Below are 17,108 nucleotides of genomic sequence, written 5' to 3' on the forward strand. Positions count from 1 at the left end.
CCTTACCTACTCCAACTATTGTTGTCTTCTCATCGAGAGTTCTAGATCTCTCATTTTAAACTATACTTCTAGATTATTAGGTTTAGGTTTAGGGTTTGTTCCAAAGGTTGAGTTGGCTGTAATATTTTTCCAGAAGTTTGTGGATGTTTTGTCTTCTTGGCTAATAGTAGATTTCTCTAGAATATTGTATGCTTTCTTATAAAAGGCAGTATGTACTCATTTGAGATTACGGTGGAATGAAATATAATACAATTTATTGTATGGCAGCACATCGTATTGTTCTGTGTCTTTGTTATTTTTTGTCCTCTGTCCATCCATCATCCAGCTCGATAGAGCTCTTGTTGTACATCATATTTGTGTAATTTTCCAACTTCAATACAATTTCAATATTTTTGTACATGCTGAAAAATCCAAAAATGTCTTAACTTCATCTACTTCAAATATTTATAAAAACTACTAGATCATTTTAGTTATTGTAAATATTAGTTATTTTCTTCATTCTCAACTTCAATCAAAAAGTATTATTTGTAGAATCAATATTGTCAATTAAAAGGATATTATTTTCAAACATATGACCTTATTCTTCTTCCATGAGAGCAAATGCTATAGTTAATATGATATGTATATAATATTTTGGCAAAATTAAAATACCTCTACTATCACTGAGAAATTAACTTGGCTGCTTTGTGCCCTTGTTGACTATCTTGTGAACTAAATGTGCGATATAAAAATACTTTCAAATAAAATGTTTTTTATTAAATAAAAAGGTTTGATAAGAAATTTTAAATATATTTTTTTATTTGTTAACATTGAGAATTTTCTATTATGAATATTCATATGCAATTATTTTTGGAAGATTTTTTTCTTGGATAAAAGATCTACGGAGCTCTTGGAATAAAAGGATTTCTATTTGATTAGAAGACCTTAAATATAATAATTTCTTTATGTTTAAAAGATTAATGAGTTCATCTAATTTAAATTTAGAAGAAATGAAAATACAAATTGGTTTCTCGTCTTCTAGTAAGGTCGAATGAATTTAAATAAATCTATTTGGAAACAAATTGTGTTGAAGGCAAGGTCCCACCATAATAAAAGATGAGGTGGCAATACACATCATTGATTTTGATGGAACAAATATTCCACATCTTGAAGACTTTGAATGGAAAATGTTTTAATAGAAATGTTTCATAGGCATAGGAGGAGAACGAAAAAACCATAATTTGGAGGGCATCACTTTAAAATAATGTATTGTTTATGTAACATGGACTATTATATATCTATTAAGATTCAAGTCTTGCTAAATGCATAGCCCCAACGTCATACAAGATGAAATTACAATTGTAAACCAACAACTTTAATAAAACAAATAAGACCCACACTATAATAAATCTGAACTAAAAAGATTTCAACTAAAAATTTTAAGGGTACAAAAGGAGAATAAAAAAAAGCCATAATTCAAAGGCTTCACTTAAATATAATAAGTTGATTTTATGAACATGTATAGCTAAACCCTTACTGTCACCGTAATGGTGTAACATAATATTTATATATTATGGCTGTGAAAACTTGCATAGAAAAGAAATAACGTGTTTCTTTAAATCTATATCCCACCAATTTATAAAGCATCTAGAGGTACCCCAATACTGGTGTTGAATAAAAGGCTTCATACACAAGGTAACAAAAGCATATTAAATTTGTTCACTTTGTAAAAGGGAAACCTTTGCTGATTCTTACATCTTTTTAATCTCTGAAAACAAGAATATATCATGACAAAGCTTCCAACCAAACCCATTTCAAGTTATCTTCGAGAATGTTCATTATGTTCTCTTCCTCCCATGGCCTCCGCTCCTGCATTTCATCTTAAAAGTTAGCTGTCAAGAAAAGAATTTAGCTTTAAAAAGTAAGTAATACTTTTAACTTAAAAATTGAATATTTAAACCATCCTAAAAATTCTTAAAAAACTAACATTCACAAATTACATAACTCCTTCGCAGAACTCACCCTCAAATATTTGCTTATACTTTTGAGCTTTAAATCTATTTCATCTGACACTCTCCAATTGTACTCTATTTCCATATTTGCAAAGTTTGCAAAGTTCACTCTATCTGCATGCTGAAATTTGATGTCCCATGTTTCCCCAACAATAATAGTAACATTGAGATTCCATACTGCAGTGACATGAAATCTGTTTCTCTTTCTCACCAAATATCCAGGAGGCCACATTAATCCTCCTTTTACATTCGCTTCAATGCGGGCCGATTTCACTATTCCTTCAATACATTCTTTATCTTCTTCCTGCAATTTAGACGTACAAAGACTCAGTTACAGCCTATCTCCATCTGAACTTTAACTTCAATTTAGATAAAAATATCTGTTAACCCATCAAATTACAGGATACTAGAAAAACTGTAAGAATAGCTAGGAAATTTGATACCCACATCAAGATCTATCAAATACTTCTCAGTCGCTGATAAGCGCCAATCCAGCACCTTGTTCAAGCAAGATGTGTCTGCAAGGAAGTGTTTCAGATTAAGCAGTTCGATCTGCATAGGAAACAAGGGAACACAAAATCCATCAATGTAGGTGGTCTTTGTAGTTCCTGCTTTCTAGTTATTCTTCTTAGTAGGGAAGAGTTGTTGAATATTGAGTGTTCCTCAGAAACAAAGAATTAAAAATACACATAATATGCGACACAAAACAAAATAATGTATAGCGGTTTACTAGGATGAATATATCCCCTTTAAATTTACAGACAAATTCTATTGCAACTTCAATTTTCTTTTATCGCATCTGTTTTGGGTTTCTGTGGCTTTAGTCTAAATCCCTCCACTTTGTCTAGGTATTTTGTTTTGGTTAAGGTTTTTTTTTCTTGTTTTGGAAGAATGCCGAAAGTGATGGAGGAGGATGGATTCAATCTACAACAATAATTAAACATAAAATACACAATACAGACATTTATAGAAATTATAAAATCATTTCATTGCCTGAAAATCAAAAACATTACATTGTGCCTTTCTGTTATAGAGGTCTTTCATTGTTTCCGGAAGCATCTAAATTAACCAACAGAGAATAAATAAACTTTTCTAGAAATATCTAAACAAGAAATGGTTTCTAGAACTTTACAAACCAAAATATTAATTTGACCTAACCCTATTCGGTAATCCAGCTGGAATTTCTAGAATCCTCTAGTATTTCATTTGAGGGAGAAATTACACAATCCAACACTCCCCCCTAATTTCAACCTCAAATGATGTTGCATTCAAATCCAAATCCTTTCTTTTGCATGATGCCAAAATGTTATTTTCCAATAATCTTCATATCCGTTAATGCATGAATAGTGTCTTCCAAGGCTATGACCTTTAACTTCGACAAACATTTTGTTAACAATTGGCTGCCAACAATTTCCTCTTTTCATAGGATACATCCATTGCTAATTTTGCCTCATTTGTCACAAATGTCCGTGATAGGGTTCACTAAGAACCTTACTCTGTAAAATAAAAAAAATCTCTTTGCTGTCACAAATAATGACAAACAATTTCCTTCCTTCTTGAACATTTGTACTTGAATAAACCTCTGATCATTCCTACAATATTTTGCCAATTTGATCCATAGCTCCATCCACAATCCATTTTGATGCAACCTGCCATAAAATCTTTATTGCACTCTTTATTCCAACATGTCTTATCACAATGATTTTTCAAGCTACAAATACTACAGGGATTTTAATGCTAACATCTATCCTTTGTATGCCCTTTTCTATTACAGTGTGAACATTGCACAATCTTTATTCCTTCAATCAATTCTCTTTAACCTTTATTCATCTTTCCATTGCTTGCATCATATCCAAGACCTTCATATTTTGACCTAATTGTAAGCTTGATTGGATTCCTTATTCCTTGCTCATGCTTTCTTAGACCTTCACCTTTGAAACCCATTTTTTTCATAATCTTCAAACCATCACCATTATTATCATAACAAACGAAATTTGTAAACTTCTTGTCATTTTCTTTCTTACACTTTTCATCACAAACACTTTCAACTTCAGCAAAATCACATTTCTCAATTGCATAATCACCCAAATCATTTGTTTCATGTAGTGCCTCTTGTGTTTGTAGTGTGTACCTTGTTTATTTTGATTTGAGAGATACTTGATACTCTTATTTTGTACCTTGTGATGACCTGAGGGTCAAATGTTATACTTTGATTCAGTACAATAGATGTTATACTGCTATACTGTTCAGTTCATCATTTTGCATGTTGATGCTATTTTGAAATGACAGTAGATCTATGGTGATATCTGGTTATATGGTTTATTTGGACATATTTGTTGGTTATGTTATGAGATGAATTTTATGCTATGGTTATTTACTTCATTCTTGTATCTTTATGCTTTCTATGAACGTGAGGCGATGTAAATGGATTGAATAGGTATTTTAATACATGTTTCTTTGGCTATGATATTATATGCAATTGCACTTGATAGTGTATTTTAGTGTGCAAGAATTATATCCCTGGCAGTGGCACACAGAGTTAGTGATTCAATTGTTCATATTTTGCCAATGCGTCCCTGTATGGTCAACATATCCTTATTTAGTTGTTTTAAATTAAAACCTTTCCATGATTAGTAAATTTGAATTTATCTTCATTATGTGACTAGACCAATGAGCGTGTCTGTGCATTTAGAAGTTCACATTGTCGCGAAAGTGTTAAATGTTTTTTTGTAATTTTGGATTTTCGGGTTTTAAATCTTTTTGGATTTAATTTATCGCAACTTTGCCTTAGGTGAATTTTCATTACGGATAATATTTTTGTTTTCGTTTGGGTCGATTCAAAGTTTAGCTACTCCAACTGGCTATTTGCCATAATCAACTATTCACTTGAAAAGTGAATAAGTATTGGAAAAGTGAATTGATTATTCAATTCTCACTTTTTAGAATTGGAAATTTGAGAGCCATTTTGGAAATCCTCTTTTGAAGGATTTTTTTTTTGTTCGTTCTAGGAGCTATGAGCATGGGATCTTCGTGAGGTTGGTCTCATTGGATTCGGCTCGGGGAGTTTATGCTTTGCCATTATTTTTAGTAAATTTGGCGGGTGATTTATTTTATTATGTGAGTTACTATTTCTGCCCCTTTTGCTATCAGGTAGGGCTTGCTCATTTTATTGTTTTCGCTTCGTTTCAGCTTCTATTTTTGGTAGCATTATGTTAGGAGGTTGAGAACTAGTGTTCCCCTCAGTTTCTATTTGTTGGTTCTACCTGGTTCGTTGGGTATGAACATTTTCCCTATTTTTGAAATGGGGGTTTGGGCTTTTGAGCCATTATGCTGGCCGTTTTTCTATACAATGTTTGATTTCATTTATTTTTAGATTTTCAAAGTTTTTGCACCCAAAGGCCAAATAGGTTTAATTTCAAAATCTTTCCAAAATTTTGAGTTTTTGCCTCATTTTGCGTGGCACCCTATTTTCTCAGGTTTTCTTAGCACAATGTGGTTCGTGGACTTAAATGATCTATTTGGATATCTGTCAGACCACTTTTGCACTTTGTGTTGCATTGGGATGCGTTTAGCATCCATCATCCTGATTACATTTTTGGTTGATTGATTTCTATTTGTGTTCTCATCCTATCCTTGTGTATGATCTTCATGATGGTTGTGTGCCACACACGTGTACATCTGTCAGGTGACCTACTAGGCCTGATCTTCTATGGTACTTCTGAAAGTTGTGATCATTGGGGTTGGGTTGGGAGTTTGCGTGCTTACAAGCACTCATCATTGGATGAGCATGGGTAGGGTAGGGTAGCATATGGAGGGGACTTTTGTCTCGCAGCTCAGCATTCATGGTGCCAGAGGTTGGCAGAGGAAGCTTTATATAAGTGATAACTAAATAAAACATCAGGTGGTAATAACATTAAAGATAATAAAATAGTACTTCAGTGTATGAGCCTTCTTTTGAGGAAGTTGAGTCTACACAATGTATGAGCCTTTCATTGAGGGAGTTGAGTCTGCAGATATCCGAGCTTGGGCTTTTCGATGCCAATCGACTGTCCATGATGTCAGTCCATACATAGTAGCCCATTGAGATGTTTGGCCAGGATCTGTAGTTTACGCGTTTTCTATATCTTGGATTCAGTCATCATACTTCTTGGCGTGTGTGTAAGCCATGGATGTTGTTTTGTGTGCTGCAGTGGCAGAGAAGAGAAACGTTATAGGAGGCAACATTGTTGAAAATGTAATAGGGAATTTAATGTTATGTTTTAAATGCTTTTAATGTTTGAAGTTTGTAATAACGTCCTACATGTGGTGGCATACCTAGGGTAGCAGTTCGATAAGCTCTCCAGATATAGCCACCTAGGACCAGTTGTGTGGATCTTAAATTAGAATAGTTTTTTTTTAGTTCGTAGGTGGAGTGTTTAATGATTTTTAGAATCCAATAATAGGTAGTAGGCAGTTTTTGGAATATTCCTGATTTAGAAAACAACTGTTTAATATTGGTAGAAAAAACGTTTCAGATTCTTATCATTTTTTTGGATAGAAGACATTCTTCTTTTTTAAAATAAGAAGAAAACGTTTCACATCCTTTAATAGGAAAAAGAAAGTCAGTTTTAAGGGTGAGCCAGTCGGCTATGTAAGACAGGAATCGAATTTGGAGAGATATGTAATATTTTTTTCATTTTGTCTTTGTGCAAGTTTTCAATGGTCTGAGTTTTGAACGAATTTTTCTTATCTTCTCACTAGAAACAAGTTGATAGTTTGTAGAAGATTAAAAAGTTTTAGTTTTGGGTTGAATTTGGTATGTTTGCAGAAAATTAGTCTCAGTGCGTGGGTAATATCTCCCAAATGCACTGTTGGATTTTCATGAGCTTTGGATATATTATTATAGGCCTAATTACGCCCATCTTCGCTAGAGCGATTGAAGATTTTTGATCTGGTTCAAGAGTTATTCATGTCTGAGTGTAGGCCTATCTAGAGACAGCAAGAAGCAATGTTTTGCAGAAAAATGTACTCTGATGCAGGGTCAATATTTCAAGTTTGAACCGTTGGATTCCTCTCAAATTTTTATATGTTGTTTGAAACCTAGTTATGCCAAATCCCAACGGTTAGATTGAGTAAATATTTTCTGGTTCAAAAGTTATTCATGTCTGAGTGTGGATCTATCCGAAGGCAGCAAGAAGATATTTTGGAGAATTTTATTTACAAAGTTTTGTTTAATTGAATCTGATTTTAGTGTGTGATCCTGAAGGTTGTAGATGCCCCTTGAAGCAACTCAGTTGAGTGAGTTTTTTTCCTCCTGAGTTTTCCAAGGTGTGGCTCTGTATCATTTTTGGTATTAGAGCTTGAGAGTTGCAAGTTGTGAAGTTATATGTTGAACGCCCCTAATCAAGATTCCTCAATAGGGTCAAGCAAGATGGTGACCAATGCAGAGTTAATGAAGAAAGTCGAGGAGCAAGAAGAAATTATCCAGAAAGAGAATAGGGAGTTGAAGGAGATAGTGGCAGAACTAGCCAGTAAGTTGGAATATATGTAGAATATAGTTGAGAAGAAAGAAATGAAAGAAGAAATGGAAGAAGAGGAAGATGTACCCGACAGTGAAGAAGATAGAATATCTGAGAACGAGAAGCCATTTTTTAAAGCTTTAAAGGCTTTGGGAGGAAAACCCATGGAGTTACCTATGTTTACAGGAAAGATGGACGTTGAATTAGTGTTAGAATGGATTGAAGCCTTAGAGAATCATTTTGAATGTGAGAAAGTTTCAGAGTCACAGCAAGTTAAGTTGGCTAAGTCCAGAATGAAGGGAGCAACCCTTACATGGTGGAATTTTGTGCAAGAAGAAAGGGTAAAGGAGGATAAAAGAAAAATTTATTCGTGGAAGAAGATGGTGTCAATGATAAGAGAGACGTATCTCCCTGAAGACTATAAGGTACAGTTGCATCAGAAAAGGCAGAATCTTAGACAAAGGGATATGGATGTCTGTACTTATACAGAAGAATTTCAGAAGTTAAGTCTAAGGTCAAAATTTGCAGAACCTGAGAGTATCAAGGTAGCAAGATACCTAAATGGTTTGAGGATGAACATACGAGAAGAGTTGCAGTTGCTGAGTCCTAACACCGTAGCTAAGTGCTATCAGTTGGCTTTAAAGGTGGAAGAGAAAATCAAAAGGAGACAAGAAAATAATAACAGAGGCAGAGAAAGACAACCATTCAGAGGAAGAGGTACATTTAGCGGAAGGAGTCCAAATTTTCAGCCACAAACGAAGATGCATAATGAAGATAATAAGTTTGATAATTTCAGAGGAAGTTTCACAGGTAGAAGGCCAAATTTCAGAGGAAGATCACCAGGAAGGACAAATGGACCAATAAGATGCTACAACTGTAATCAGGAAGGTCATATGGCACACAAATGTCCAGCAAAAGCAAGCTCTAGTACTCATGGTGAAAGGAGAATACACCTGGCACAAGAAGCGGATTTACAAGAAGATTTAGACAGTTATGGTTATCCAGAAAAGGGGGAAGCACTTATGATGAGAAGAACACTGTTGAAAATGCCTATCAAAGAAGAACCACCACAAAGGAAGTCCATTTTCAGAACTACTTGTAAATCTGGGGGAAAAGTTTGTAAGGTATTGGTAGACTCTGGTTCTAAAAAAAAATTTGTGTCTCTTGAAATGGTGGAAAAGTTAAAGCTGCCAAGAATACAACACCTGTATCCTTACAAAGTATCTTGCTTAAATAAAGGACAACAAACTATAGTAGAAGAGCAAGCTTGGGTGGAATTTCAGATTGGAGCCTATAAGGATAGATTATTGTTTGATATTGTTAATATGGATGCATGCCATTTACTTTTCGACAGACCCTGGCAATATGATCTCAAGGCACATCATGATGGAGTGAAGAATACGTATACCATTACAAAGAATGGAAAGGTCATTGAATTGATACCTTTAATTGAGCCAAGTCAAGAAGAATCAAAAGCCACAGAAGCCAAAGTTATGGTGATGGGTAAGAAAGAATTCTTGAAAGAGGTGAAAGGAAAGAAGAGCCCACTCTTTGCACTGGTTCCGGTACTCAAAGACAAATTACAGAATGATGCTGAAAATCAGACTGAGGAAGAAAATTCAGAGATGGAGTCTTCAAACTTGAAGGTGGAAGTGATAGAAAAGAAGAAAAGAGAGGAAGAAGAAATGAGAAAACAAAAAGAAGAGGTAAGCAAGATAGAAGAGGAAATAAAAAGTTTGAGAAGGAAACGTGAAGAGAATGAAGCTAAGTTGAGAGAAAATAAAATGCAGAAAGAAGGAGTGCAACAAGTAAATGTTGATGAAAAGAATAAAGAGAAAAGCCCTATGAGATTTGAGTGTGATAAAGTTATGGTTGGAACAATAATGTGTCCTTTGAAAATAGAGAAGAGTACAATGTTGGAAGGTAATCCTATGGAAAAGATTTTGGAGGGAACTGATGAAGCCTTAAATATGCATAATGAAGAAAAATGTCAAGAGGAATGGCATGAAGATGAAGCTAAGAAATGTGTAACAGCAAGTTCTGAAGAAGAATCTGATTTATGGGAAAATTTTGCAGCCATTGTGGGAGAATGGAAAGGGCATGGCGGTAGTACGGAAACTCAACTTGAAAAAGAAAGGAAAGAGTGCTATACTGTTATTGTTCTTGAGCAAAGTTGTAATAAGAAAGAGATATTTGAAAGTGAGATTACTACAGAAGATCAAGATGATGATAAATGTTTAATAAAGGAAGAAGAGATAAATACGATTCTTAAGATTCAAGATGTGAAACTGGTTGATAGTCAAGAAGCAGATAAGTTTATGGTTACTATTGATGAAGATAGATATGATGCACATTACATGGTGTATAAGGAAACTCATATTCAAAAAGAGAACTCAAATAATCTTAATGTTGATGATATGTTTTCTCCTAATAATGTTTATGCAGGGATGCAGATTTCATGTATAGTGAATCATGCTGGAGAATTTTCTGTAACATTTGCAACATTAAAGAATCAAAGCTACAAGGTGAAGTTGGATATTATTTTTGTTTTTCTTGTAGATATGCTCATCCTAGTTCAAAGAAATTGGAAAGTTCGAAAGAAGAATGAGATTCATTTCTACAACACATCATCTCAAGAGGACTTGAGATTCATTCTACAGGGGAGTATGCTGCAGTGACAGAGAAGAGAAATGCTATAGGAGGCAACATTGTTGAAAATGTAATAGAGAATTTAATGTTATGTTTTAAATGCTTTTAGTTTTTGAATTTTGTAATAACGTCCTACATGTGGTGGCATACCTAGAGTAGCAGTTCGATAAGCTCTCCAGATATAGCCACCTAGGACCAGGTGTGTGGATCTTAAATTAGAATAGTTTTTTTTTAGTTCGTAGTTGGAGTGTTTAATGATTTTTAGAATCCAATAATAGGTAGTAGGCAGTTTTTAGAATATTCCTAATTTAGAAAATGACTGTCTAATATTGGTAGAAAAAACGTTTCAGATTCTTATCCTTTTTTTGGATAGAAGACATTCTTCTTTTCTAAAATAAGAAGAAAACGTTTCACATCCTTTAATAGGAAAAAGAAAGTCAATTTTAAGGGTGAGCCAGTCGGCTATGTAAGACAGGAATTGAATTTGGAGAGATATGGAATGTTTTTTTCATTTTGTCTTTGTGCACATTTTCGATGGTCTGAGTTTTGAACAGATTTTTCTTATCTTCTCACTGGAAACAAGTTGATAGTTTGCAGAAGATTAAAAAGTTTTAGATTTGGGTTGAATTTGGTATGTTTGCAGAAAATTAGTCTTAGTGCATGGGTAATATCTGTCAAATGCACCGTTGGATTTTCATGAGCTTTGGATATGTTATTATAGGCCTAATTATGCCCATCTTCACCAGAGCGATTGAAGAGTTCTGATCTGGTTCAAGAGTTATTCATGTCTGAGTGCAGGCCTATCTAGAGACAGCAAGAAGCAATGTTTTGCAGAAAAATGTACTTTGATGCGGGGTCAATATCTCAAGTTTGAACTGTTGGATTTCTCTCAAATTTTTATATGTTGTTTGAAACCTAGTTATGTCAAATCTCAACGGTTAGATTGAGTAAATCTTTTTTGGTTCGAAAGTTATTCATGTCTGAGTGAGGGTCTATCCGAAGGTAGCAAGAAGATATTTTGGGGAATTTTATTTACAAAGTTTTGTTTAATTGAATCTGATTTTAGTGTGTGATCTTGAAGGTTGTAGACGCCCCTTGAAGCAACTCAGTTGAGTGAATTTTTTTCCTCCTGAGTTTTCCAAGGTGTGGCTCTACATCATTTTTGGTATCAGAGCTTGAGAGTTGCAGGTTGTAAAGTTATATGTTGAACGCCCCTGATCAAGATTCCTCAATAGGGTCAAGCAAGATGGTGACCAATGCAGAGTTAGTGAAGAAAGTTGAGGAGCAAGAAGAACTTATCCAGAAAGAGAATAGAGAGTTGAAGGGGATAGTGGCAGTACTAGCCAGTAAGTTAGAATATATGCAGAATATAGTTGAGAAGAAAGAAATGAAAGAAGAAATGGAAGAAGAGGAAGACGTACCCGACAGTGAAGAAGATAGAATATCTGAGAACAAGAAGCCATTTTTTAAAGCTTTAAAGGCTTTGGGAGGAAAACTTGTGGAGTTACCTATCTTTACAAGAAAGATGGACGCTGAATTAGTGTTGGAATGGATTGAAGCCTTAGAGAATCATTTTGAATGTGAAAAAGTTTCAGAATCACATCAAGTTAAATTGGCTAAGTCCAGAATGAAGGGAGCAGCCCTTACATGGTGGAATTTTGTGCAAGAAGAAAGGTTAAAAGAGGATAAAAGGAAGATTTGTTCATGGAAAAAGATGGTGTCAATGATAAGAGAGACGTATCTCCCTGAAGACTATGAGGCACAGTTGCATCAGAAGAGGCAGAATCTCAGACAAAGGGATATGGATGTCTGTACTTATACAAAAGAATTTCAGAAGTTAAGCCTAAGGTCAAAATTTGCAGAACCTGAGAGTATCAAGGTAGCAAGATACCTAAATGGTTTGAGGATGAACATACAAGAAGAGTTGCAGTTGCTAAGTCCAAACACTGTAGCTAAGTGCTATTAGTTGGCTTTGAAGGTGGAAGAGAAAATCAAAAGGAGACAAGAAAATAATAACAGAGGCAGAGGAAGACAACCATTCAGAGGAAGAGGTACATTTGCAGGAAGGAGTCCAAATTTTCAGCCACAAACGAAGATGCATAATGAAGATAATAAGTTTGATAATTTCAGAGGAAGTTTCACAGGTAGAAGGTTAAATTTCAGAGGAAGATCACCAGGAAGGAAAAATGGACCAATAAGATGCTACAACTGTAATCAGCAAGGTCATATGGCACACAAATGTCCAGCAAAAGCAAGCTCTGGTACTCATGGTGAAAGGAGAATACACCTAGCACAAGAAGCGGATTTACAAGAAGATTCAGACAGTTATGGTTATCCAGAAAAAGGGGAAGCACTTATGATGAGAAGAACACTGTTGAAAATGCCTATCAAAGAAGAACCACCACAAAGGAAGTCCATTTTCAGAACTACCTGTAAATCTGGGGGAAAAGTTTGTAAGGTACTGGTAGACTCTGGTTCTATAGAAAATTTTGTGTCTCTTGAAATGGTGGAAAAGTTAAAGCTACCAAGAATACAACACCCGTATCCTTACAAAGTATCTTGGTTAAATAAAGGACAACAGACTATAGTAGAAGAGCAATTTTGGGTGGAATTTCAGATTGGAGCCTATAAGGATAGATTATTGTTTGATATTGTTAATATGGATGCATGCCATTTACTTTTCGGCAAATCCTAGCAATATGATCTCAAGGCACATCATGATGGAGTGAAGAATACGTATACCATTACAAAGAATGGAAAGGTCATTGAACTGATACTTTTAGTTGAGCCAAGTCAAGAAGAATCAAAAGCCGCAGAAGCCAAAGTTATGGTGATGGGTAAGAAAGAATTCTTGAAAGAGGTGAAAGGAAAGAAGAGCCCACTCTTTGCATTGGTTCCGGTACTCAAAGACAAATTACAGAATGATGCTGAAAATCAGACTAAGGAAGAAAATTCAGAGATGGAGTCTTCAAACTTGAAGGTGGAAGTGATAGAAAAGAAGAAAAGAGAGGAAGAAGAAATGAGAAAAGAAGAAGAAGAGGTAAGCAAGATAGAAGAGGAAATAAAAAGTTTGAGAAGGAAACGTGAAGAGAATGAAGCTAAGTTGAGAGAAAATAAAATGCAGAAAGAAGGAGTCCAGCAAGTAAATGTTGATGAAAAGAATAAAGAGGAAAGCCCTATGGGATTTGAGTGTGATAAAGTTATGGTTGGAACAATAATGTGTCCTTTGAAAATAGAAAAGAGTACAATGTTGGAAGGTACTCCTACGGAAAAGATTTTGGAGGCAACTGATGAAGCCTTAAATATGCATAATGAAGAAAAATGTCAAGAGAAATGGCATGAAGATGAAGCTAAGGAATGTGTAACAGCAAGTTCTGAAGAAGAATCTGATTTATGGAAAAAATTTGCAGCCATCGTGGGAGAATGGAAAAGGCATGGCGGTAGTATGGAAACTCAACTTGAAGAAGAAAGGAAAGTGCAATACTGTTATTGTTCTTGAGCAAAGTTGTAATAAGAAAGAGATATTTGAAAGTGAGATTACTGCAGAAGATCAAGATGATGATAAATGTTTAATAAAGGAAGAAGAGATAAATATGAATCTTAAGATTCAAGATGTGAAACTGGTTGATAGTCAAGAAGCAGATAAGTTTATGGTTATTATTGATGAAGATAGATATGATGCACATTACATGGTGTATAAGGAATCTCATATTCAAAAAGAGAACTCAAATAATCTTAATGTTGATGTTATGTTTTCTTCTAATAATGTTTATGCAGGGATGCAGATTTGATGTATAGTGAATCATGCTGGAGAATTTTTTGTGACATTTACAACATTAAAGAATCAAAGCTACAATGTGGAGAAGTTGGATATTATCTTTGTTTTTCTTGTAGATATGCTCATCCTAGTTCAAAGAAATTGGAAAGTTTGAAAGAAGAATGAGATTCATTTCTACAACACATCATCTCAAGAGGACTTGAGATTCATTCTATACGAGAGTATGCTGCAGTGGCAGAGAATAGAAACGCTACAAGAGGCAACATTGTTGAAAATGTAATAGGAAATTTAATGTTATATTTTAAATGCTTTTAGTTTTTGAAGTTTGTAATAACGTCCTACATGTGGTGGCATACCTAGAGTAGCAGTTCGATAAGCTCTCCAGATATAGCCACCTAAGACCAGGTGTGTGGATCTTAAATTAGAATATTTTTTTTTAGTTCGTAGGTGGAGTGTTTAATGATTTTTAGAATCCAATAATAGGTAGTATGCAGTTTTTGGAATATTTCTAATTTAGAAAATGACTGTCTAATATTGGTAGAAAAAACGTTTCAGATTCTTATCCTTTTTTTGGATAGAAGACGTTCTTCTTTTCTAAATAAGAAGAAAACGTTTCACATCCTTTAATTAGGAAAAGAAAGTCAGTTTTAAAATGAGAGCAGGTCGGCTATGTAGAAGGAGAATCGAATTTGGAGAGATATGGAATGTTTTTTCATTTTGTCTTTGTGCAAGTTTTCAATGGTCTGAGTTTTGAATGGATTTTTCTTATCTTCTCACTGGAAACAAGTTGATAGTTTGCAGAAGATTAAAAAGTTTTAGTTTTGGGTCGAATTCGGTATGTTTGCAGAAAATTAGTCTCAGTGCATGGGTAATATCTCCCAAATGCACTGTTGGATTTTCATGAGCTTTGGATATGTTATTATAGGCCTAATTACGCCCAACTTCACTAGAGTGATTGAAATTTTTTGATCTGGTTCAAAAGTTATACATGTCTGTTCATAGGTCTATCTAGAGACAGCAAGAAGCAATGTTTTGCAGAAAAATGTACTTTGATGCGGGGTCAATATCTCAGGTTTGAACTGTTGGATTTCTCTAAAAAATTTATATGTTGTTTGAAACATAGTTACACCAAATCTCAATGTTTGGATTGAGTAAATCATTTCTGGTTTGAAAGTTATTCATGTCTGAGTGCAGGTCTATCCGAAGGCAGCAAGAAGATATTTTGGGAAATTTTATTTACAAAGTTTTGTTTAATTGAATCTGATTTTAGTGTGTGATCATGAAGGTTGTAGATGCCGCTTGAAGCAACTCAGTTGAGTGATTTTTTTTCCTCCTGAGTTTTCCAAGGTGTGGCTCTGCATCATTGTGTGTTTGTGGTTGGATCATTATCTCCATCAACACGACGGGTGTGGACCTACAGGTACCATGTGGTTGGGAGGCGTAGCTACCTTCACCACTGCTAGGGACCGGTGTACAAAGACTGTCCTGTATCCTAGTGGGATTGTTGCTGGATGTGTTTTCATAATAATAATAATAATAAGAATAGTTGGTTCAAATCACAATGGGTGGTTATAATATATCGTGTGTGATCTTGAAGGTTGTAGATGCCCCTTGAAGCAACTCAGTTGAGTGTCTGATTCCTCCCGAGTTTTCCAAGGTGTGACTCTAATAACATAACCAAAAATGATACAGGAATGCTGCAGTGGCAGAGAAGAGAAATGCTATAGGAGGCAACATTATGTTATGTTTTAAATGCTTTTAGTTTTTGAAGTTTGTAATAACGTCCTACATGTGGTGGCATACCTAGAGTAGCAGTTCGATAAGCTCTCCAGATATAGCCACCTAGGACCAAGTGTGTGGATCTTAAATTAAAATAGCTTTTTTTTTAGTTCGTAGGTGGAGTGTTTAATGATTTTTAGAATCCAATAATAGGTAGTAGGCAATTTTTGGAATATTCCTGATTTAAAAAATGACTCTCTAATATTGGTAGAAAAAACGTTTCAGATTCTTATCCTTTTTTTGGATAGAAGACATTCTTCTTTTCTAAAATAAGAAGAAAACGTTTCACATCCTTTAATAGGAAAAAGAAAGTCAGTTTTAAGGGTGAGCCAGTCGGCTATGTAAGATAGGAATCGAATTTGGAGAGATATGGAATGTTTTTTTCATTTTGTCTTTGTGCAAGTTTTCGATGGTCTGAGTTTTGAATGGATTTTTCTTATCTTCTCACTGGAAACAAGTTGATAGTTTGCAGAAGATTAAAAAGTTTTAGATTTGGGTCGAATTTGGTATGTTTGCAGAAAATTAGTTTCAGTACGTGGGTAATATCTTCCAAATACACTGTTGGATTTTCATGAGCTTTGGATATGTTATTATAGGCCTAATTACGCCCATCTTCACCAGAGTGATTGAAGTGTTTTGATCTGGTACAAGAGTTATTCATGTCTGAGTGCAAGCCTATCTAGAGATAGCAAGAAGCAATGTTTTGTAGAAAAATGTACTCTGATGCAGGGTCAATATCTCAAGTTTTAACCGTTGGATTTCTCTCAAATTTTTATATGTTTTTTGAAACCTAGTTACACCAAATCTCAATGTTTGGATTGAGTAAATCATTTCTGGTTTGAAAGTTATTCATGTCTGAGTGCAGGTCTATCCGAAGGCAGCAAGAAGATATTTTGGGAAATTTTATTTACAAAGTTTTGTTTAATTGAATCTGATTTTAGTGTGTGATCCTGAAGGTTGTAGACGCCCCTTGAAGCAACTCAGTTGAGTGATTTTTTTTCCTCCTGAGTTTTCCAAGGTGTGGCTCTGCATCATTGTGTGTTTGTGGTTGGATCATTATCTCCATCAACACGACGGGTGTGGACCTACGGGTACCATGTGGTTGGGAGGCATAGCTACCTTCACCACTGCTAGGGACCGGTGTACAAAGACTGTCCTGTATCCTAGTGGGATTGTTGCTGGATGTGTTCACTTGGTACTTTAGTTTATGGATTATGCTCCATTGTGAGTTATACTTTCATTGGGATGTTGTTTATCATGTTTTGATTATATTAGTTTAATGCATTCCTTATTATGATGGTTAGCATGTGGTAGGTGATGTTATCTACTTCATAGGATTATCTTTTGCTCTACTAGTATGTTAGATTTCCTTATGCTTTTGTTATTAGCATGTTTTAGTAGTGGCATCCCTAA

General features: G+C 34.7%; 1 protein-coding gene across 1 annotated transcript in view; it reads right to left on the bottom strand.

Annotated features, from left to right (window-relative positions):
* Nucleotides 1–1,438: 1,438 nt before the first annotated feature.
* Nucleotides 1,439–17,108, bottom strand: part of LOC149536337 (uncharacterized) — a 173,929-nt gene continuing 158,259 nt past the window's right edge. The window contains exons 5-7 of the mRNA XM_089805640.1: nt 2,439–2,543; nt 2,002–2,295; nt 1,439–1,848 (exon numbers count right to left, since the gene is read on the bottom strand). Of these exons, the coding sequence (XP_089661766.1) occupies nt 1,765–1,848; nt 2,002–2,295; nt 2,439–2,543 (483 nt within the window). The 3' untranslated portion in view covers nt 1,439–1,764. The remainder of the gene's footprint in view (nt 1,849–2,001; nt 2,296–2,438; nt 2,544–17,108) is intronic.

Source organism: Cupressus sempervirens, chromosome 10 (assembly GCF_028749045.1).
Source record: "Cupressus sempervirens isolate cs-2001-9-10 chromosome 10, ASM2874904v1, whole genome shotgun sequence".
Classification (NCBI taxonomy): Eukaryota; Viridiplantae; Streptophyta; class Pinopsida; order Cupressales; family Cupressaceae; genus Cupressus; species Cupressus sempervirens.